This window comes from Furipterus horrens, unplaced genomic scaffold, assembly GCF_987537825.1.
Source record: "Furipterus horrens unplaced genomic scaffold, mFurHor1.1.pri manual_scaffold_16, whole genome shotgun sequence".
In the NCBI taxonomy this organism is placed as follows: Eukaryota; Metazoa; Chordata; class Mammalia; order Chiroptera; family Furipteridae; genus Furipterus; species Furipterus horrens.
This window is the reverse complement of record NW_028327186.1, coordinates 13051128-13071531: the sequence shown is the minus strand read 5'-3', so window position 1 is coordinate 13071531 and position 20404 is coordinate 13051128. Positions and strand designations below refer to the sequence as shown.

The 20404-nt window shown below is 53.5% G+C and overlaps 2 protein-coding genes and 1 long non-coding RNA gene across 3 annotated transcripts; 2 read left to right on the top strand and 1 right to left on the bottom strand.

The window, feature by feature from the left end:
* Window positions 1-1146: 1146 nt before the first annotated feature.
* LOC149992197 (uncharacterized) lies at window positions 1147-3547 on the top strand. The gene is made up of 3 exons (XR_016508474.1): window positions 1147-1213; window positions 2854-2904; window positions 3465-3547. It is a non-coding gene; the product is annotated as an uncharacterized LOC149992197 (long non-coding RNA).
* A 1519-nt stretch (window positions 3548-5066) lies between these two features.
* Window positions 5067-10880, top strand: SKIC8 (SKI8 subunit of superkiller complex). Its single transcript, XM_090263727.1, has 8 exons — window positions 5067-5215; window positions 5562-5734; window positions 7431-7579; window positions 7774-7867; window positions 8235-8328; window positions 9175-9267; window positions 9721-9799; window positions 10643-10880. The coding sequence occupies exons 1-8, from the start codon at window positions 5082-5084 to the stop codon at window positions 10730-10732; spliced, it is 906 nt and encodes a 301-aa protein (XP_090119853.1). The 5' UTR covers window positions 5067-5081; the 3' UTR covers window positions 10733-10880.
* Window positions 10881-11746: 866 nt separating this feature from the next.
* DNAJA4 (DnaJ heat shock protein family (Hsp40) member A4) lies at window positions 11747-20404 on the bottom strand. The gene is made up of 7 exons (XM_090263868.1): window positions 20163-20404; window positions 17448-17628; window positions 15806-15910; window positions 14740-14967; window positions 14409-14639; window positions 13488-13588; window positions 11747-13391 (listed from the first exon to the last, which is right to left on the bottom strand). The coding sequence occupies exons 1-7, from the start codon at window positions 20292-20294 to the stop codon at window positions 13176-13178; spliced, it is 1194 nt and encodes a 397-aa protein (XP_090119994.1). The 5' UTR covers window positions 20295-20404; the 3' UTR covers window positions 11747-13175.

Genomic DNA, 20404 nt, shown 5'->3' with positions numbered 1-20404 from the left:
GGGGTGCCCGAAGGAGAGGAGGAAGAACAAGAAATTGAAAACTTATGTGAGAGTCCCAAACAAGCTAGATCCAAAGAGGCCCACACCAGGACACATCATCATTAAAATGCCAAAGGTTGCAGATAAAGAGAGAATCTTAAAAGCAGCAAGAGAAAAGCAGAGAGTTATCTACAAAGGGGTGCCTCTAAGACTTTTAGCTGATTTCTCAAAAGAAACTTTGCAGGCAAGAAGGGACTGGCAAGAAGCATTCAATGTGATGAAAAGCAAGGACCTACAACCAAGACTACTCTATCCAGCAAAGCTATCATTTAGAATGGAAGGGCAGGTAAAGTGCTTCCCAGACAAGGTGAAGCTAAAGGAGTTCATCACCACCACGCTATTATTATGTGAAATGTCAAAGGGACTTACTTAAGAACAAGAAGAGCAAAATTATGAACATTGAAATGACAAGAAACTCACAACTATCAACAACTGAATCTAAAAAATGAAAACAAAATCCAACTAAACAAACCAGAACAGGAACAGAATCATAGGTATGGGGATCATTCTCCGGCTACAGTTGGGAAGGGGAAGGGGGAGAAATAGGGTAATGGTGCAGGGACTAAGAAGCATAATTGGTTGGTACAAAGTAGACAGGGGGAAGTTAAGAATAATATAGGAAAGGGTGAAGCCAAAGAATTACATGCACAACCCATGGACATGAACTAAGGGGGATGGGATTGCTGGAGGGAAGAGGTGTGCTGGGGAGAGGGGAGCAAAGGGGAAAATTAATTGGGACTACTGTAACAATATAATCAATAAAATATACTTTAAAATAAAATATAAAAAGGCAAAAATAAATAAAACAAAACAAATTAAATTAAAACAAAAAACGAAAAAAACAAAGCTCCATTTCTCTGAAAATTTTTAAACAACAGAACCCGAGAAGTCATCAGGTTTAGCCAAGCGGCAGAGCACAAACGGAGAACCCGGGCCACGCCCTCAAGAACTTGAACCTGCGCTTCCCGCACCCGTTCCCGCGGCCCCGCCTCTCAGGAAATGGGCGGGGCGGGGGCGTGGCCTCCCGCCTGTCTCCGCCCACTCCCCAAAGCGGCTTAGCGTCGGCGCCCTGGGAGCCGGCGAGATGCCCCGCCCCCTCGTGAGGTCATCGCCGTGCGTCGCGGTCGCCCCGAGTCTGTCAGACGTGCGCCCTGTGCGACGGGGCAGTGAGGCGGTGAGTCTGTCTCCCTGGCCGGTGGGGGTACGCGTCATCGGGGCCCAAGCGGGAGGGCGGGTGAGCCAGGGTGGGCCCGAGGCGGCCTCTGTGACTCCGTTTACCCTGCTGCCTCTGGAGGTGCATCCTGGGAATGTTCGGTGCAGCCTGGAGGTGGGGGCTGGTGCCTGCGGGAGAGGTCCCTGTGCTCCTGGACGGAACGACCGTCCTACCCGAACTTCTCCAGAGAAGGGCCACGCTGTCTTCCCATCCCGGGCCGGTCCCAGCGCAGGCGTGTCCTCTGTCCTTCCAGTGCCGTGCGGGGTCCTGGGTCGTTCCCGCGGAGGCGCGGACGGGCGAGCGCGGACCCCGCTTGGGGAACTGTGAGAAATGCCCTAGAGAGAGAAGGCTTGGGCGTCGGAGACCCCGGCGTAAGAGCTGATGGAGCTTCCGCCCTCTCACGTAGCCCTTTGGGGCTTGCAAATCTAAAAGCAATGCCTCAGCTGTGTGATCTTCTGCTCATGAACAGAACTGCGGGGGCCGTGAACGTGCATGAGAAGGAAAAATTGCGTCCTTATGTTCTCTAACCTGTAATGGAAATCTAGCATTTGCTGCAATGATGAATTTAGGCAACAAGTCACAATATTAACAGTGTCACTAGGTCACCAGTAGAAATCACAGGTATTTTCATATTTCAGCATATTGTGTAAGCACATCACAACTTGGAATTTATGGTAGTTACCTGACTTGTTGCTGTTGTTGTATGACGTATGACTGAAAAGTCACGTTACACTGTCACCAGTTTGTTTTGGTTTAAGTCTCATTTCAGCATACAGTCGATCCTTATTATTTTCAGATTCTGTATTTCCGAAATTGTCTGTGTGTGAAAATTTATTGGTGGCCTCCAAATCTTTTGTGGTCTCTTGAGCACATGTATGAGGTGGTGAGAAATTCGGGTCATCTGTCCCACGCATGGCATAGGTGAATGAGGAGATGCTCTGCTTCTTATCTCAGTTCATACTGTAAGCAAGTGTCCTTTTTCGGTCTTTGTAGTGCCGTGACATTTGCACGTTTGTGCCTTTTGTCGGTGTGTCACTGTTTACAGTCCGAGCGCAGTGCTAAAGTGCTGTCATAGTGTCCTAAGTGCAGGAAGGCTGGGATGTGCCCTACAGAGAAAATATGTGTGTTAGATGAGCTTCATCTAGGCGTACAGAATGCTGGTGGCCAGGAGGTCAATATTAATGAATTACCAACATATAGCAAGTAAGGAGCCTTAAGCAGAAACACACATGCAACAAAGTTATGTGTTGATTGGTTGACAAAAGTGTCACTACCAGGAGCTTGCAGGACCTAACCCAGTATTCTCCCTGGGAGCAATGGGAAATTCAAAGGGCCTGTGGTTTTATCTCTGGAGAGCAGGAAGGGACAGGTCCTGGTCCTGTACTCAGACTTGGGGAGAAGAAAACATGGGATGGGGTAGGTGTTAGTTTAGTCCCTGTGCTCCAAGGGGCTTGTGAAGGGAACTGGGACTGAGCCATAGAAAAAGGTCAGGGCAACTCTGTGGCAAAGGGGTGCCTCATTTTCTTAGTCAAGGGGAACCTCCTGTAGCCCCTCTGCCCTGGTGACACCCCCTTAGTGATACCCTGGTGTTGTTTCCACAGAGCTGCCTGGCCGTCAGCCCCTTACCCTTGGTGAAGGAGATGGCCAACCAGGTAAGGCTGTGGCAGGGAGAGGACCCCGGCTGGTCTCTCAGGCAGGTGTCTGGGTGTGGTTGGGAAACGGGGCTGCAGTTCCTGCTCTGCCCCTGGGGAGCGGGGTGAGGTGGCGCCAGGAAAGGGCACGCACTTAACAGGGAAGATGTTATCTGAGCTTCACCAGGATACAGAGGAATTGAGCCACTTAAAAGAATTTGTACACAAAAACAGAAGAGAAACAAAGATCAGAGAAGGAGAAACATATCTTTACAATGAGATTAGGGACCAAGTTAACAGGTTATTCTGTAGGCTGTGCAGTTTTGTGCAACTGCAAAGATCAAGCAGGGAAGAGGACTCTGAGCTTCCTGGTGGCCAGAGCACATGTATTAGTCTGTTTCTTTAAGAACTAACTTTTTTCTGGTGTGACTGCACACCTCGCGTGGGCAGGAGCCCGGAGCTGGCAGGAGGTGAGGGCGACACCGTGGTGGCTCTGTCTGCTGGGGCAGGTGTTTCAGGGAGGGGGTGTGATACCTATGAAGTCTGACCATTGATTTGATGCGGCTTCTGTTCCTTTTTAGTACAGTATTCTCTTCAAACAAGAGCAAGGTAAGCAACCTGCCTGTTCAAGCAAACTCACCCATGGAAACAGTGCTGTTCTTAGCGCCTCTTAAGGTTTTTGTCACGCTAACTAGACATGCAATTCCCAAGTGTACTCACTTATGGAAAACTTGGCAGAGGCAGCTAAAGACAAATACACTTAAAAATAAACAAACAACAAGAAAAACCAAACAAAGGAGTCAGATGACAGGCTGGAGAACTCCCGGTTGAGGGGGACGTGGCCGTGAGCTTCCCAGCTGCCAGGTGAAACAGGGGCGCACTCTTGAGTGTCAGCGCATCTGGGGATGTGAACTGGAGCCTGGCCCTGAGCTCCGAATTTACTTTGGGGGTCTTTACTTGGCCACAGAGGACCTTTGACCCGAATGGCAGTGCAGGGTGTGCCAGTGAGGTAGGGAGCGCTGGGGACTGTGCGGCAGTGGCAGTGGCAGTGGGGCTGGGGCAGGGGCAGGTCCAAGTCCAGGCTGGGAGTGTCGCTGGCCCCTGACAGTGGGTGTCAGACCTGGGAAGGGGCGTATGCGCGGACTGTCCAGCGTGGATGAGTTAGGAAAAGCCTGGAGGAGCGTGTGGAATGCCCGACGGAAGCTCTTCCACTCTAAGCGGATGACTTTCAGATGGTCTGAGGTTCAAGCTAAAGCATTCTTCCAGCTTAGCTGGAACGGGTAACTAGGGCTAACCAGGCATCCAGTCTGCTGCCTCGAATGCAGCCAGTGCCGTCCAGGTGGTGAGCTGGCTGGCTTGGGTCGGGCGGGTGCTGAGCCACGACACTGTGCGGAACTCACAGTTGTTGAGTTCAGTGCCCTTATGGTCACATCTTCAGTGGTGTCCCTGGAGAATTGCAACGAGGCATGGAGAAAGCCTCCGTGCGCACTGCCACACTGACACACCTGCCAGGGTGCAGACCCACCTGTGGCCCACGGGCTGCATCCACGCTTAGGGCTCAAGGGGGACGTTCGTTGTTAGAGAGATTGGCTTTGATTCCCAGCTCTGCCCTTCCTAGCTTTTGAGTTCAGGTGAGCTACTGGGCCCCTCCAGGCCTCTGATTCCTTGTCTGTAACAGGAGGGCGGCATTAATACGCCTCCTTCACAGGGATGTGGTTGCGATTAATTGCGATAAAGCTTCCAGAAATACCGTGAACACAACACACACTTGCGGTGAAGGAGCACGTGGGGAGGCCTCTGCCGCGTACAGTGAGCTGCCTGCCGGGTACCGAGACCTCTGGCAGATGGCTCTTAGCAAGTTCAGGTGTCTCTTTTGGGCGGTGTGGGGAGGGCTCCCCACCAGTTCCACTCGCTTCTGTCCGGTGGTAGTAGCCATACCAGACGGACGCATGCTGGACAGCCTGTCAGAGTGTCCCGGCCCTCTGACCCACCCGGGAAACCTGCGCTGTGGGCAGATGGCTTCTTCTGAACCCCGTTCCCATGTGTGGCTCTAGTCGTAGTGAAAGCTCTGCAGGAAAGCCCTTCGTGAAAAGAGAAGCAGATCCAGGCGGATTTGCCTGAGAATTGTGGGAACAGCATTTAGCTAGCTCCCTTTTATGTAGCACGTTTGATGTAGAATTTGCGTGAAGACTTTTTAAATGACTTTTTACATGTTTTCCACTCCAGCCCATGATGATGCCATTTGGTCAGTGGCATGGGGGACCAACAAGAAAGAAAACTCTGAGACCGTGGTCACGGGATCCCTGGACGACCTGGTGAAGGTCTGGAAATGGTGAGAGCCCTCCACCTGCGCATGTAGCCTTGGAAGTTGGGGTTTAGGGGTTTATTTCCAGGCTCGCAAGTGAGGTCAGGGAGTTTCGTAGTGCTACCCAGGCAAGCGGTGTGGGGGTGTGAGAAGGCAGCTTGTTTCTCCCTTATTTTCCTGTCTTTCAGTGCTAAGCCCAACAGCTTTCAGAAAAAGGCCCGTGGTGACGACTTGGCTGGCTCTGGTGTTCAGTGGCTCCTCGTGCCTCTTAATTCTCCGCTTCACAGGCACTGGTGAAGCCTGATCACGGGCCCACATGGTCGGGTACAGTCGGTTGTGTGTGAAAAATCCATTTCTTTGTCCCCCACTGAAGGCGCGATGAGAGGCTGGACCTGCAGTGGAGTCTGGAGGGACATCAGCTGGGCGTGGTGTCTGTGGACATCAGCCACACCCTGCCCATCGCGGCCTCCAGTTCTCTGGACGCTCACATCCGTCTCTGGGACTTGGAGAATGGCAAACAGATCAAGTCTATAGATGCAGGACCTGGTAAGTGTTCACAGTCAGCTTGTCTGGGGCCCAGCTGCGTCCCTGCCTGTTAGAATACCTGCTGCTGTCGTTTAGGAGGAAAGACAGATATGAAAAAGCAGCTACTTGATTAATAGGTCTTCCTTGTTAACTGAGCATTTTTAAGTTAATTTGCTTTTCTTTTTTTAAAGATTTTATTTATTTACTTTTAGAGAGAGGGGAAAGGGGGGAGGAGGAGAGGAAGAGGAACATCAGTGTATAAGAGATACATTGATTGGTTGCCTCTCATACACCCTCAGCTGGGGACCTGGCCTGCAACCCAGGCCTGTGCCCTGACTGGGAATTGAACCGGTGACCCTTTGGCTGGCACTCAGTGCACTGAGCCACACCTGCCAGGGATAATTTCCTTTTTAAAACAAAGATTTCATAAGGTATGTGATAGAGCTAAATGACTTATACTTCAAAGGTGTGCGTTAAAATCTGCAAGAGACTTTTATTTTAAAACTGCCCCTGGAATGTGGAGCTGACCCTTCTGCGCCGGGAGCCCCTGTGCACCGAGAGCCCCGGCCTCACTCTCACTGTCCTGCGGGCTGAGAAGGGCACGGTGTTCTCGCGCCCCGAGACAGGCAAGGGGCTTGGGAGGGAGCCTTTCTGTCCTTCCCCTCTGGCCTGACCGGCACTGCTCCTGACGAGTGCAGGAGGGGCGGGACTGAGGGCGCATCCCGTGGGAGAGGCCTGGGCGCAAAGTGGGCAGCCGGGTCGTTCCTGCATCCGGGCCCGGCCCCGAGGGCTCCCAAGCCCCGTGTGTCTGTGTCTGAAGAGGTTTCTGTGCTGCCGAGAAAAGAAAGGCCACTGTGGCGCCCGTCCACCGGGAGGCACAAAGCACACAAGCCAGCACCTGCGGCCCCGCCTGTCCCTGCCCAGGGACAGAGCCCCTGAAAGGAACTAAGTCGCACCTTAATGCTCGTTGGTTTGCTTTTCTAACGGTGCCTCTTCCCAGTCCTGTTCCCTGTGAGTCCGTGGACAATACCTGGCCACACTGGTTCTGGGTGAGAGTGTTTCTGGGACATCTTCCTTCACCTACAGTCGTACGGAGTTGAAGTTTCACCTCTGTAATTACACTCTGAAATTAAGTGTGCAGCTCCGTGCGTCTTAGCAAGACGTGGCGGTTGTGCGGCCATCACTCCATCCCGCTTCGTTCCCTCGTGCCCGTTTATGGTCCGTCCGCCACCCTCAGCTCAGCGGCCACGTCTGCTTTCTGTCCCTACAGTGTTGCCCTTCTGAAAAATTTCATGTGGGTGGAACTGTATTGTCTTGCACGTCTTCATTCTTTCTCAAGCGTGATGCGTTTGGGGTCCCTCCGTGTTGTGGCATGGATAGGAGTTTGTTCCTCTCTACTGCTCAGCCGTTCCCTGTGCGACGCACCACATTTTGTCCGTCAGTTCACCGTCGATGGGCACCAGACGCTTGCCGTGGGTGACTCTTCATGAGTAAAGCTGCTGTGAACACTCGTGTGACAATCTTTGCACAGACCCAGTTTCCCTTTTCTTGGGTGGGTTCCTAGGAGTGGAATTGTCTGTTACTATGGAAAGTGTTTGTTTTCATGTAAGAAACTGTCAAGCTGTTTTTCAAAGTTCCCACCAGTGTGTTAAAAGTTTTAAAATTAAGGTCACATTTTTTCTCACGGTATTTTTTTTCCTTCTTTTTTTCTATCCAGTGGATGCCTGGACTTTGGCCTTTTCTCCCGATTCCCAGTATCTGGCCACAGGAACTCACGTGGGGAAAGTGAACATTTTTGGTGTGGAAAGTGGGAAAAAGGAATATTCTCTGGACACGAGAGGAAAATTCATTCTTAGTATTGCATACGTAAGGAAACGTTGCTCTCTTGTCTGTCTGCTTCTCTGTCCGCTCTTCCAGCCCGCGGTGTCCCTCGCCGCCGGCCCCGGGGGCTCGTCAGGCAGCTGCTGTCTCGTGGGGCTCGCTGGCTGGCAATGCGCTCGTGTTGGGTGGGGCCGGCCTGGCATGGGGGCTCATGTGTTCTCCACCTGTTCTGTGCACAGAGTCCTGATGGGAAGTATCTGGCCAGTGGAGCCATAGACGGAATCATCAATATTTTTGATATCGCAACTGGAAAACTGCTGCATACGCTGGAAGGTATGGCTCACTATTTCCTTCTGTGCAGACCGGTTATCAGGTCGCAGAGGAAGAATGATTTTTTAATAACTGGCAGATGAGCATTCGATTTGCAAAATGCCCATCTTAGAAATCTGAAGTGCCCCCGAGTTTTAGTTCTGTCCCTGTCGTTATCACCTGGACTGTCAACTGAGGAGAAATAGCTCCGGACGGGGGGCCTGGGTTATATGGATGTTCCTAGGACACGAGGAGGAAGAGCCCAGTGTGTACCCTCGTCTCTGACTGAGGCAGCTCAGTGTCATCAGTAGGGACATAGCCGGCGGGGAGCCTGCGTGAGGGCCTGGGAAGCGGTGGCCGCCAGGCTAACGGGGGCCTTTGTGAACCGCAGGCCACGCTATGCCCATTCGTTCCTTGACCTTCTCCCCGGATTCCCAGCTCCTCGTCACGGCCTCCGATGACGGCTACATCAAGATCTATGACGTGTAAGTTACCTGTGGACACACAAGGCTTCTCCCCTGACACTGCTGTGTCCGGGTCGCACGGGAGCCTTTTCTCCTGGTCATGCCTCCCCGACGTGGGAGTGGAAAGTCCCGGAGGAGGAGTGTGTGGGTACCTGCTGGGGTCAGAGCCTGGCGACAGGTTTTCAGGCACCCTGTCTCTGGTGGGGCTCCCTGGTTGTAAATTCTTTGGGGCGGGTAGGTCGCATGAAGATGGGGGGATGGAGCCCTGGGCTATAGGTGGCCCAGGGCACTGGCCAGGAGCTGCCTGGGGTGGGCTGCTCCTGCCGGCACTGCTGTGCCCTGGCCGCCGCAAGTCAGGGTAGGGAGCCTCTGCTGTCGGGTTTGCCACAAGTACAGGCAGGAGTTAGCCATGCTTTTCAGTGACGGCTCCTTGAAAGCCTGGTGTTTTCCCATTGCCCTCAGTCCCACGCCGGTGCCCCCCAGCTTCCCTCCTGAGGTGTCAGATGTGGGTCCTGATGCTTGGACTCAGTCCTGTGGTCAGCACGCCTCCGGCACCTGGCTTCCGACCCCGGCGTTCTGAGTCGTGGCTGTGGGAGTCGGAACATGACTCCTCACTATTTTTGGTAGACCTGGAATTAGAACTGCAGTTTCTGGAGAGCCGCACAAGGCTGTTCAGGCCCAGGGGGTGGACGGCTGAAACTGTCTTTCTGGGTGCGTGATGCTCCTTCCCTAAAAAGGGGATTTTTGACATAGCGATATTGTTATTTTAAGACCAGCAGATTTGGTCTGATTAAACGGACGGAGTTAATAATGTACCTTTCAGTGCCTTATTCGGAAGCTAACGGCATCTCCACTTGCTCGTTTCAGACAACACGCCAACTTAGCTGGCACGCTGAGTGGCCACGCGTCCTGGGTGCTGAATGTGGCATTTTGTCCTGACGACACTCACTTTGTTTCCAGGTACGTGGGATTCTTAGCCCTTCCTAAAATGTGTGAATTGCCTTTCCATTTGAAGAAGGTGTGACCCTTTCTTATTCAGGTAGCCTTTGTTCTCTGCAGTGCGTTTTATTTAGGTTGTGAGGGTAGTTGCCCGTAGCTGGGACAAACGTGGCTTGTTAACGAACAGTTCAGCTCGTAGTTTGTCCGTGTAAATCTAGGGTTCTGCCTGCAGGGAGTTCAGGGATGTGAGACTTCTGATGGGAGCACTGACGTGCGGGCCAGGCAGGTCACAGCCTCAGGGAGATGGCTGCTCTGGGAGCGGAAAGCCACCTGGCGGCCAGCACCCTGGCCAGCTCCTGGGTGGACACAGGCAGAGTGGGCGGAGTGAGAGTGTGGGATTTTCAGTCCAGAGTCCTTCCAGCTTCAGGCCAGTCTGAAAACTTTTCTGATACTAGTGTTTCCTTTTTTAAATAGTTCATCTGACAAAAGTGTAAAAGTCTGGGATGTGGGGACGAGGACTTGTGTTCACACCTTCTTCGATCACCAGGATCAGGTAAGACTTCGATGACACTGAAGTTTCGTATATGTTAAGGGCTTTTATGGTGATCCCACAGATTTCCTCTTTGGGAAGCACTTCAAGTTCAGTAATGAAGTTGTGCTTTTTTACACTTAATCTTAAACCATTGCCAGAGAGGTTGAGGGGACTTAGTCTTGACCTTCCACTCCTGGATTTAGTCCAGGCTGGCTGTGTTGTCTCCGGAAGCGGTTTGGACTGGAAGTGAGGCTGTCTCCTGGCCGAACCCCTGCATTGAAATCAGGCTGGGGGGCCAGCTCTGCGTTAGGGCGACAGGCTGACCTACTGAACCTCCAGCCAAATCGGCTCCGTCTGGGAAGGAGGTGTGATGTTCAATACCTAGCAAATCAAGCCAGGGACTCGTGATGCCACCGTTCCTGGGGCCAGCAGGCTGCACAGGCCTCGGCAGCAGTGGGAGAGGTGCTGGGCTGAGGAGTCCCACGTGCAGCTGTCCCTGTGGGCGGTGACCTCGTTGGGAGGTGGGGGCTTTTTCTCCCCGACGACCTGAGAACCCACGCTGGCCCCTCCTGGGTTCTGTCTCCTTGGCATCAGGTCACTCCCTGGATTCCGAATCTTGGGAAGATTCGTCGATATCTTGATTTCTGTTTCGAAAAGACGTTTTCTGGAGTTCAGAGGTGCGGGGAGTGGTCATTACAGACGCCTGGTTAAGGAAGACACCCCACTCCCAGTGGTTTGGGAAGCACACGAACACCTTCATCTCAGGGCTTTTCTAGACTCAGTAAAATGAGAACAGAGTAAGGGTGTTCGTTCATGAAGAGTAAAGGCATTAGCAGAACTTCTTTCTTTTTACTTTATCTACAGGTCTGGGGAGTAAAATACAATGGAAATGGCTCAAAAATTGTGTCTGTCGGAGACGATCAGGAAATTCACATCTATGATTGTCCAGTTTGAGTGTCCGTCTTCCACGCTAATGCTGCAGAACGGACAGAGTGAACAAAACATTCCTTTGTAGCTTGTTTCAGAGAAATGCAGCGTTTGTTACAGCAGAAGCGTAAGTTTTGTAGATGACAATACAAACCTTTTCATGTTTTATTGGCAACGCTGTTCGTAATGTGTTCTTAGTGCAAACACCACATTCGTGAACACGCTCCTTTTCCGTGTGCTGCTTTGCTGGCAGTGAGCGGTGTCGGTGTTGTTACGTGAGAGCGAGTGTCTGCCTCCCACGGAGGTCCAGGCGCCCACTAAACTGTCCAGCTTAGTAGTGCAGGCCCGTGCGGGGTCCCAGGGCACTGAGTCGTGCAGAAGCTGTGATGAGGAAGACGGTGTCTTTCAGAGTGGGGTCCTGAGGGAATGGTGGATGGCTGGGGACGTCCTGCAGTCCCTCCTGTGGGGGCACCCTTCTAGCTGATGTGCTAGCAGTGGCCCCGGCCATGCTGCGCTACCTACTGACTGCAGAGAAGTCTGGCTCGCTGGTGGACGGTGCTGCCTTGACCCTGTACAGGCTCCCGCCGGCGCCTGCCACCGACTGCTGCCCCGGCCCCTGTCCCCACGCACCTGTGCCTGAGACTGGCCTGCGTGTGAACGGGAAGTATAAGCAGCTGACACTTGAGCGTCTCTGTTTGCTGATCGTAACTTCATGTGCCTGCAGCTCAGGCCCTGGGCCCCTGCGTCTCTCTCGTGCCTCCTTGCCTTGCACACCCCATGACCACACAGGCCTTGCCAGTTCCTCGGCTTGGCATGGTCCTCCCTCCGACTGTGTGGAGGGAGCTGCTCAGGGACAAGGCCTCGCCGCTCCCTGCCACCCTCCCCATTGCTCTTATCCTTCATAGCGGTTCCCACTGCCTGCCGTCTGCATCTGTGCCCCAGGGGAAGCTCACGAGTGCGCACTTCGCTCCGTTACATCAGCAAGCTGGCACTTAGCCCCGCTTATTTGGGGTCCAGAAAATAAAACACCAAAGCCCTTGGTCTCACACCAGCTCAGCTTTAATTTTAAAGTGACAAATGTACAGATGGAATACATTTTAAGCAAACCCTCCAGATTCCATATACACGACAAGGAAGGAGCTGAATGTGATTTTGCCCCATCGTCAGCTAAATATTCTCTGGCGATAACTTATGAGGAAGTCGCAGCTCAGAAACAGGACACCCCGCAGTCGCAGCCCATTTGTAAATTGATTTCCACGTGGGTTGCGTTGGAAGAGCAGGTTCTATGTCTGCGCTGAGCAGCGGTCAGAGGGGCGCGGGTGGGCTCCCCCACACCCATGCCGAGCAGACCATGCCCAGCCCACCTGACGCTCCCAGGGCAGGTCCCTGGTCTGCGTCCCACTCGCAGGTGCTGTAGGACCCAGTGAGTGGACGTGACGCGTGGCCTCTGCTTTAACCCAGCAACTCAGAAGGTAGTTTTTCTTCATGCCGGTTTTGGGAAGGAGAGGAGCAGTCATGGCTAAAGGTGGAGGTGACCCCAAATTTAAACTGCAGTCCACCTGCTAGGAGTGAAAGGACTTGTCAAGAGCAGGAAGCCCTATGGCTGTGTGGTGAGAGGCGTGATCCTTTGGAAGGGGCCGAGTCTGGGAGGATGAGGTGGGAAACGCGTCACGCGCCCCTCCAGACCCCCGGTCACCCAGGACGCGGCTGGGCCGGGGGCACACCACCCGCATTCTTCGGTGGCTGCACTGAGTCTGCCGGGGACACGGAAGGTTTCATTTTCTTCACAAGTAAGCACTTTGGTGGGCGAGCATTCCAGAATTTGTCAACAGAAAATTATTAAAACTACAAAGAACAAGGTGCAGGGGGCACAGGAGTTTCCCTTAAAACACAGGTTTCTCCTCACCACGAGGCTTGGAAGGTTCAGGAAGCTCCCAAGAGAGGCGACCAGACACACTCACACTCCATTCCATTCGCTCGGGTGCAGGACACCAGGAACCCCGTGGGCCCCTGCAGCCCAGTCGGCGTGAACCGGGGGCCGCAGCCACGGCTGGTCCGCAGATGCGCTTTTGCTCTCAGGGAGGATCAGGACTCAGACATCACATGAGCAGCCCTGGGAGGGAGGGAGAGACCCCCAGACCAGAGCGGGCGGGGGCTGAGGGCTGCGGCCTGGGGAACGGAGGCGGGCGAAGCCGGGACAAGCGCACTGCGTCAGCGCGGTCCCTGGCATCTCCACGGATCCTGAACGTGGAAATAAACATTCCGTATGCAGACTGGAGGTGGTTTACATTGAAAACTTTTAAATATAAATTAAGCTATAACAGGTTACAACCAAAGGAAAACCCAAGAAGACACTCAGCCTTTGAGAATGCTGAACACATACACAGGACACCCCGAACAGGCTATGAAAGCGATGCCATGTCTCACTGTGCCAGCTCCGCATTCGCCGCGTGCCCGTGCGGCGGGGCCGTCATGCCGTCTGGCACTGCACCCCGGCCCGGGGCCCGTCCTCGTCCTCCTCGTAGGCCTCGCGGTGCTGGCGCCAGGTGTGGTCGGTGGGGTCGAACTCCTGCAGCTCCACTTGGTCCATGTCGTCTGTGACCTTCACTTTCTGCCGGGGAGGGAGCAAAGCTTCTAGCTGAGGAAGCCTGTCTTGAGGAAGCCAGTGTTTTTCGGGAAAGATTACCTGTAAAAGGTGAGGTGGGAGAGAGCAGTGGTGGTTTCTTCCCCTCGTAATCAAGCCACTGACTGCATGGCAGGAGGGCACAGCCCACGGACTTACTAGGAACTGGACGATGAGGCTGCCCCTCTCCAGCGGCGCCTTGTAGATGGGCATCCCCTCGTTGTGCACGCACTTCAGGTCCCCGTGCTTCATCACCTCGCCTGCCGCAGGGAAGGTGCAGCTATGAGCCGGGTGGAGGGAGCCGAGGGTCAGCTCCCACCCCCCCAGCCTGAGTCTCAGGTAGCTGCAGGAACAGGTGCTCGGCCAGGGAGGGGTCAAGGGTGCATGGGTGGCTTAGCCACCACCATACCTGTCCAGACAGTCTGTGCCATGGACAACGGGCCTGAAGTGCCGCTCTCAGGCAGCTTCAAGTCGGGCCCTCGCCTGGCGTCTCCCTGTTCCGGTGTGCCTGCCGTGCCCTTGGCCCTTCCGGCTGGGGCGCCAGGGCCCACGCGGACCCCCACCCCCCCGGGAGCTGGGAGCCTGGGCAACATGAGAACCCTTCTGGTTCCTCAAGTTGCTCCCTCCAGGTCCTGTAGGTGTGTGCAGACAGTTCTGTGGGTAACCTGAGAGGTCTTTCTTCAGGACAGCTCTCTTTTAAAATGTCTCTTGTGTGTATTCAACAATATTGAGGATGAATCAGCACAAATAACCACTTGACAGAAAAACACTTATTACCAGCTCTGTCTTATACGAAAGTTAACTTTGAAATTTTAATTTGCAATTTCCAGTTAGAATCTTAGACCCCTAGGATTCCTGTTTGAGTCTCTTTCCCACCCCTATTCCCACTCTGAAATGTTTTTCTAGAATATTTTAAAATTCATACATTTGTTGAGCCATTAATGACGATCTTAAGCTTAGAGAAAATCAAGTCGCTAACTTGTGCAATAGAATTCAACCGTAAATGTGCAACCAGGCTAAGGGGCCAGTCGCTTTAAGCCAAAGATGCAGGACAGCAGCGGAAACACATTGAAACAGTACCTGACTTGGACGTAATAACAAGGATCCGCTCATCCAGGGTCTGTATTGTCTTCTTGAAGCCACAGAGGGCCTCCGAAAGCTCCAGTTTCATTTTCATGATCAGGTCGTGGCCTCGCCGCTGAAAGACACTGTGATCCTTCTGGTCCAGCACGATGATGACATCCCCGGGCTCCAGCTCCGGCTCCTGGTCGCCTTCCCCGTGGAAGACGATCTTTTGCCCGTCTTTCATACCTAAGGAGCACGGTCCCTTTCTGATGAGCCATTTCTCTCAGAAACCCCCCTTTGCACACAGCCTCTGAAGGAGGCGCAGAGCACCGGAGGCGCGCCTCACCTTTCTCGACGTGCACCTCAATGATCTTCTTCTCCCGGGTCACCTTGGCACCGCCGCAGCTCTCGCAGCGGTCCTTGGGGTGGATGCGCTCGCCCTGGCCCTTGCACTCGACGCACACGGTCTGGATCTGCTGCACCATGCCCGGCCCGATCTGCTGCACGTGGATCTGCACCCCGCGGCCCTTGCACAGCGGGCACTTCTCCACGGAGCCCTTCTTCCCGCCGACACCTGCGGGGAAGGCGGGGGGACAGACGCGAGCTGTGCTCTTTCCTGCGAAGCACCGCTGCTGCACGGCAGCGGCGGGCAAGGACCCTCTACTTGGGCTGTTCACAAACATGACCAGCAACGTGGACGTCACTGGATGGTTCCAGCTGAGGGAATGGCCAGATGTTGACATGGGATCTCACCCATCTGTGTTTCTGGAGGCGCCCAGCCAAGTTCATTACTGAAGCTCTGTCAACTGTGGTTTCTTCCACCCGGGTGGAAAAAGACCCATGCCTGCAGGTGACCGAGCGGGGTGCGCTGGGGAGCACAGCCCTGTCAGGGGGGCTACCGGCTCAGCCAGGTCTCTGTGGGGCGGTGTGGACCTGACTGTTCTTGAAAAATCAGATTTTACAAATTCCATTAATTGACATTTCAGTCAAGGGTCAGTAAGTTCTAGCCAGCTGCTTGGTTTTGTAAATAAAGCTTTATCGGGACACAAGCCTGTCTGTTCATTTATGCCACGTCTGTGGCTGTTTTTGCACTAAGAGTTGGATAGTTATGACGGACCATGTGACCCACAAAGCCCTTTACCAAGAAAGCTTGCTGACTCCTAGGTTGGGTGAACTGTCTTCTTTTTAAATTTTTAAAATGACTGTCATATTAAATAAATGTGCAGCCAAAATAAAAAATGGACAGGGCCAAATGAAACAAATTTGTTCTTCAGGTCACCTGTTTGAAATATGTGTTTGACCCTCACTTTGAAAAGATAAATTAATTTTTTTTCTGACTTGTGAAATAGTTAGAATTGTTTCCAGATCTAAGGGACCAGAACTTTGAGAGTCATTCAAAAATTTATTTTTACCTTCACATTTCTCACAAATTACATTTTTCTGCAGGGCCAGTTTCTTTGTGACTCCGTTATATAAATCTTCAAGAGTTACAGACAACTGATGTACAACATTCTTGCCTTATCAAGGGGAGAGAAAAAAAACAATTAGTAACCTGAGTAAATATACCCCTGTACTAAATGCCACCCATGTGGCACCCAGGTGAAGTCTCCAGAGACTCGGAGCCGCACCTGTGCCCCCGTCCCCTCCCCGGCTCATCCCTCTGGCTCTCTGCCAATGATGAGAACTAATACTCCTTCTAGCGAGGGGCTAAGTAATCATTTACCGACGTCAACACAAAGACTTTCCATCTTTATTTTCAAAACAAATCTGAAGACAGATCAGTGAGAGCCTAAAGCAATGTTACGATGAAATTGATTAACTGGGTTCTCCCTGTGAAAAGACCTTTAATTCACACTTCCTTGAGTTTAACGCACTTGACTCTGAGCCCTTCTGTACTCTGTGGCCAAGTGGGAGCTCTTTCATCTGTGCATTCCAGACAGCGGGACTTTTGTCTCCAGGGTGGGAGTCTGCGCTGGCGATGTGCCAGCCTGTCAGGACTGAGGATCGGGGCCCTCGCTGCTGCTTACAGTCCCTGACACAAGCTGTCCGTGTTTATTGGCTGTCACCTTGGAGAGATGACTGAACTAAAGGCAAGAAGTAAGAGAGCTGAGCAAGAGATACCCGAGGTTTTAATCACATCTACGTTGTCAATTATACAAGCAGGCAACCTACCCAGACAACAGCGCAAGGATTTTTCCCTAGAAAACACTGATTTTCAGCATACCGCTCACAGAATCGACAGTCAAGCTGTCTGAAGCTCAGAGTCAACTAGAATATGAGAACAAGCGCAGCCTTAGGAGCCTCTCGTTGACCCCCCCCCCCCCCACCCTTTGCAAACCCCAAGGCAGAGCTATTTTGTTCTGCTTTTGTCCAGGGTTGTAATATTGGTTGTCCATCTGACTTGGAAATCCAAAGCCCTTTATCAACGATGTGCTGGACACGGCAGTGGAGGCTGTGAGAGATCACGAGGAACAGCCACAGGTGCCTGGCAGGAGGGCAGAGATAGAAAGACTAGGAAGAGCAAACCCCAGAACTCAAAACTAACAGCCTAGGGGTTCAGCTCCAGGCTGCACCCCTTCTTCCCTTGGTGGGGATTAAGCTGCTCATGTTAATGCATTCCGGAGAAGGAGGCAGGTAGGTTCTTTTACCAAGATGTTCAAACATAAAGCGGCAGATTTTGTTACCTAGAAAATCTCCTGAGCAGGCTAAGACAGGAGGGAAGAGAGGTGCTCTTGGCAGAAGCATCACTGCCACCATGTCCCTCAGGACTCTCGGGAGCTTGACCCCAACGACAGAGAAAAATAGGGCAAGATGAACCTGACCTTCCTCCTTTCTACTCACACTCCATCTGGTCCTTTATGTGTGGTGTTATGTGCTAAATATGCTAGGAGATTCCAGGAAGCCTGGATACCAGACAAGTGATAAAGTAGTTAAAATGGATTAATGGTCCCAAATCATGACCACTGTACCCTCTTAAGGCGTGATCTGTCCTAATTCCAATCATGAACAACTTGGAAACTACACAACCTGCTTATAGTCTTTAAAGGCACTTACCTCTTCTCTCTCTAGCCATCCGCCCTCCGCCACCGAAGAACATGTCGAAGATATCCATTGGGGAGGAGAAGCTGGGGCTGCCCAGGCCCCCTTCCTTGATTGCCTGCTCGCCGCCCTGGTCATAAATCTCCCTTTTCTTTGGATCCGAAAGCACTTCATATGCCTGGGATATAAGCTTAAACTTTAAAAGAAAAAAAGAGCAATTAAAAAGGGATACGGTGCCCTGGCTGGGTAGCTCAGTTGGTTAGAATGTCGTCCTGATACACCAAGCTTGCGGGTTTGATGCCAGGTCAGGGCAGAGACAAGAATCAACAAGTGAATGCATCAATAAGCGGAACAACAAATTGATGTTTCTCCCCCCCCTTCTTCTCTCTCTCTCCCCCCCTTCTTGCTCTCTGAAATCAATCAATAAATAATATTTTTAAAAAGGTAAGGTTTGGGTTGTGTTATTAAACAAACCCCCCATATAAATGCACCGTCGGAGGTGTTCGGCACCCAAGCCCCCAGACTAGCTGGTCTGTCCGTTATCTGGAACTCGCTGTTTCAGTGTACTCCCCGTGTGAGGTGGGAAACATGGAACACATTACTAAGGCACTCGGGGCAGGGCCCAGGGCAGGATGTAACCTGCAGCCGGAGAAAGCCCAGGACTCACGATGATTGCTTTACAGGGCTGCTAGCATGAAATCCAACTACAGAGGTCTCGTGAGCACCTATCCGCTACAGGCTGCAAGCACTGTGTGCAAACCTATACTCTCCCCCAGAGTCCTGCCCCTCCCACAGTTTCCGCCCTGTGTCAGTCATCGGCAAGGCCAACACCTCCTTTACTCTCTCCCTCCTGTCTCACCTGTCAACAAATCCTTTTGGCACTACCTTCAGATATGTATCTCCAGCAACCCTCAGACAGAATACCCCATGTGCCGCATTCCCACCAAAAATGCTATCACTGGAATCCAATTGTGAAGAAAAAAAAAATCAAATTCCAAATTGAAGGACATTTTGCAAAACTAAACTACAGGAAAACTAAATGCCATCTGTGATCCTGGAATAGATCTGGAAAAGGGGCTCTTTGGTGATTTTTAAACTTCCGTGAAAATCTCATTCAAACTAGAAGTTACAGTGAAATTGGCCAGAAGAACAAAGCCGCTTAGGTAAGAGCCAAGAATACACCCCTAGCATTGCCCCTGAAAGGGACGTGCTTACTGAGTCACCTCCCGGGCATCTCCCAGAAACCAGCCACAGATGAAGTGGGAACAGACTCGGCACAGAGCGCCTGACGACAAACACACGCGCCCAGTGCTTAGCAACCCTGGACAACAGGCCACAAAACAAAGACCAACACACCAGCAGCCGTCTCAGCTTTCCTGGAGCAAGCGGGGAGAGGACTGCCTTAATCTATTTTTGAAGAGACATTAATAATACAGTGAGCGACTTGGGAGGAAGAAAAGGTCCTACCTACGGCAGGTCAAGTGGACAAGAACTACACCCAGACTTGCACAGGAGGGAAAGGTCTATGCAGTGTGCCCGGCACACAGTAGGACCAGACAGAAGTTGTCTGGTGAATGAATGAACGAGTTTCCTTGAGGGAACGTCACAGCGGAGTTCCTGTCATCCCTTTGATTTCCAATCCAATTTCCACCCACGTCCCGATCCCCCTTCTCTGCCAGTTTCCCTTCCTAGGGCTCCTCCGACACAGAGTTCTTACAACTCCGTTCTGAAGCCTCCACTCATTCAGCCAGCGCCCGAGGCGGGCAGGGGGTCTGCTTCCGGGGAGTGGGGAGTGCGGGTGTCTAACATGGAACCATCGTCAGAGCAGGAGGACGGGCCGGTGCTTCCATCTCGGGGCCAGAGGCAGCCTCCGGGAAGAAGGTTCTGCCCCTTTTGCGAGGGTGGGCACATCACAAGCTTAGAGGGACCTACGGGCCTCACCACCTTAGCGCCGGCTGTGGACAAATACTGGGTCAGCAAGCCAGACGGCGCCGTGGGGGGCCAGCCCCGCCGAAAAAGCTGCGCTCCCACCGGCCGCCTTGCGCCCGCCTCTGACGCGCGCCCTCCGTCCTGGCGAGTCTCAGAAGCGGGGAGCGCGTCCGTGAACCACCGACCCCCCAGCTAGCCCGCCGGCGACAGACAGCTCTGGCTTGCGACAGCCACAGGCGGCACATGTGGCTAAATATAAAGAGTTTATCACCGTCGGCACCCAGCCAACCGTCCTCGAGCAGCTGTCTGCAGCCTGGCACGCAGGTATCTCGATGGTAGCGTCGGGCGCCCCGTCTAACTGCTGGGGGACCGTCTGCGACTTCAGAAGCGGCCGGTGTCCCTGCCCTCGGCTCCTGGAGAAGGCCCACCTCCTCGAAACCCTCGGGGACAAGTCTCACAAGAAAATGCCGAGGCGTGAAAGGGTGGGCAGGCCGACCAGCCTTTTGGAGGGACAGAGCCCGCGGGGACAAAAGGCAGCCGGGACCAGGACGCACGTTCCAGTGTCACGGCACCGGGGGGTCCCTGTGGGCCCCTAGTCCCGGGAGGCCTGGGACACTCGTGAGGAACGCTGGCCCCGCGGAGCAGGGGAGATGGGGCCGGCCGCGCGCGACCAGGGGTCTCCGGCCCGAGGTGGGCACAGACCCCACTTCCGGCTCAGGTGCGGCCCGGGGCGCCGCCCCGCCCCCAGGCCCCCACGTCCCGGTCACGGCGCCCCCGGCCCCCGAGGCCCGGCGGCCGCACCTTCTCGCCCTCGTCCGGGTTCTTGTCCGGGTGGTACTTGAGCGCCAGCTTCCGGTAGGCCTTCTTGATCTCCTCGGGCTGCGCGCTCGGCTTCACCCCCAGGATGTCGTAGTACTGCGTCTCCTTCACCATCTTGGCCCGCGGCGCCGGCGGGGACGCCGCTCAGGAGGCCGCTGCGCGCCCCGCCGCCCGGCCGGCCGGCCCCGGTCACCTCTCGGCCCGGCCCTGTCCTGCCGGTCCCG

Bases quoted from the DNA above. Each gene is read 5' to 3' on its own strand.
- SKIC8 (XM_090263727.1), top strand. From the start codon at position 5,082: ATGACTTTTTACATGTTTTCCACTCCAGCCCATGATGATGCCATTTGG. The intron at 8,329-9,174 runs GTAAGTTACCTG...TGCTCGTTTCAG, and splicing joins TACATCAAGATCTATGACGT to ACAACACGCCAACTTAGCTG. The intron at 9,800-10,642 runs GTAAGACTTCGA...CTTTATCTACAG, and splicing joins TCTTCGATCACCAGGATCAG to GTCTGGGGAGTAAAATACAA.
- DNAJA4 (XM_090263868.1), bottom strand. From the start codon at position 20,294: ATGGTGAAGGAGACGCAGTACTACGACATCCTGGGGGTGAAGCCGAGC. The intron at 15,911-17,447 runs GTAAGTGCCTTT...CCCCTTGATAAG, and splicing joins GATGGCTAGAGAGAGAAGAG to GCAAGAATGTTGTACATCAG. The intron at 14,640-14,739 runs GTGAGGCGCGCC...CGTGCTCCTTAG, and splicing joins TGAGGTGCACGTCGAGAAAG to GTATGAAAGACGGGCAAAAG.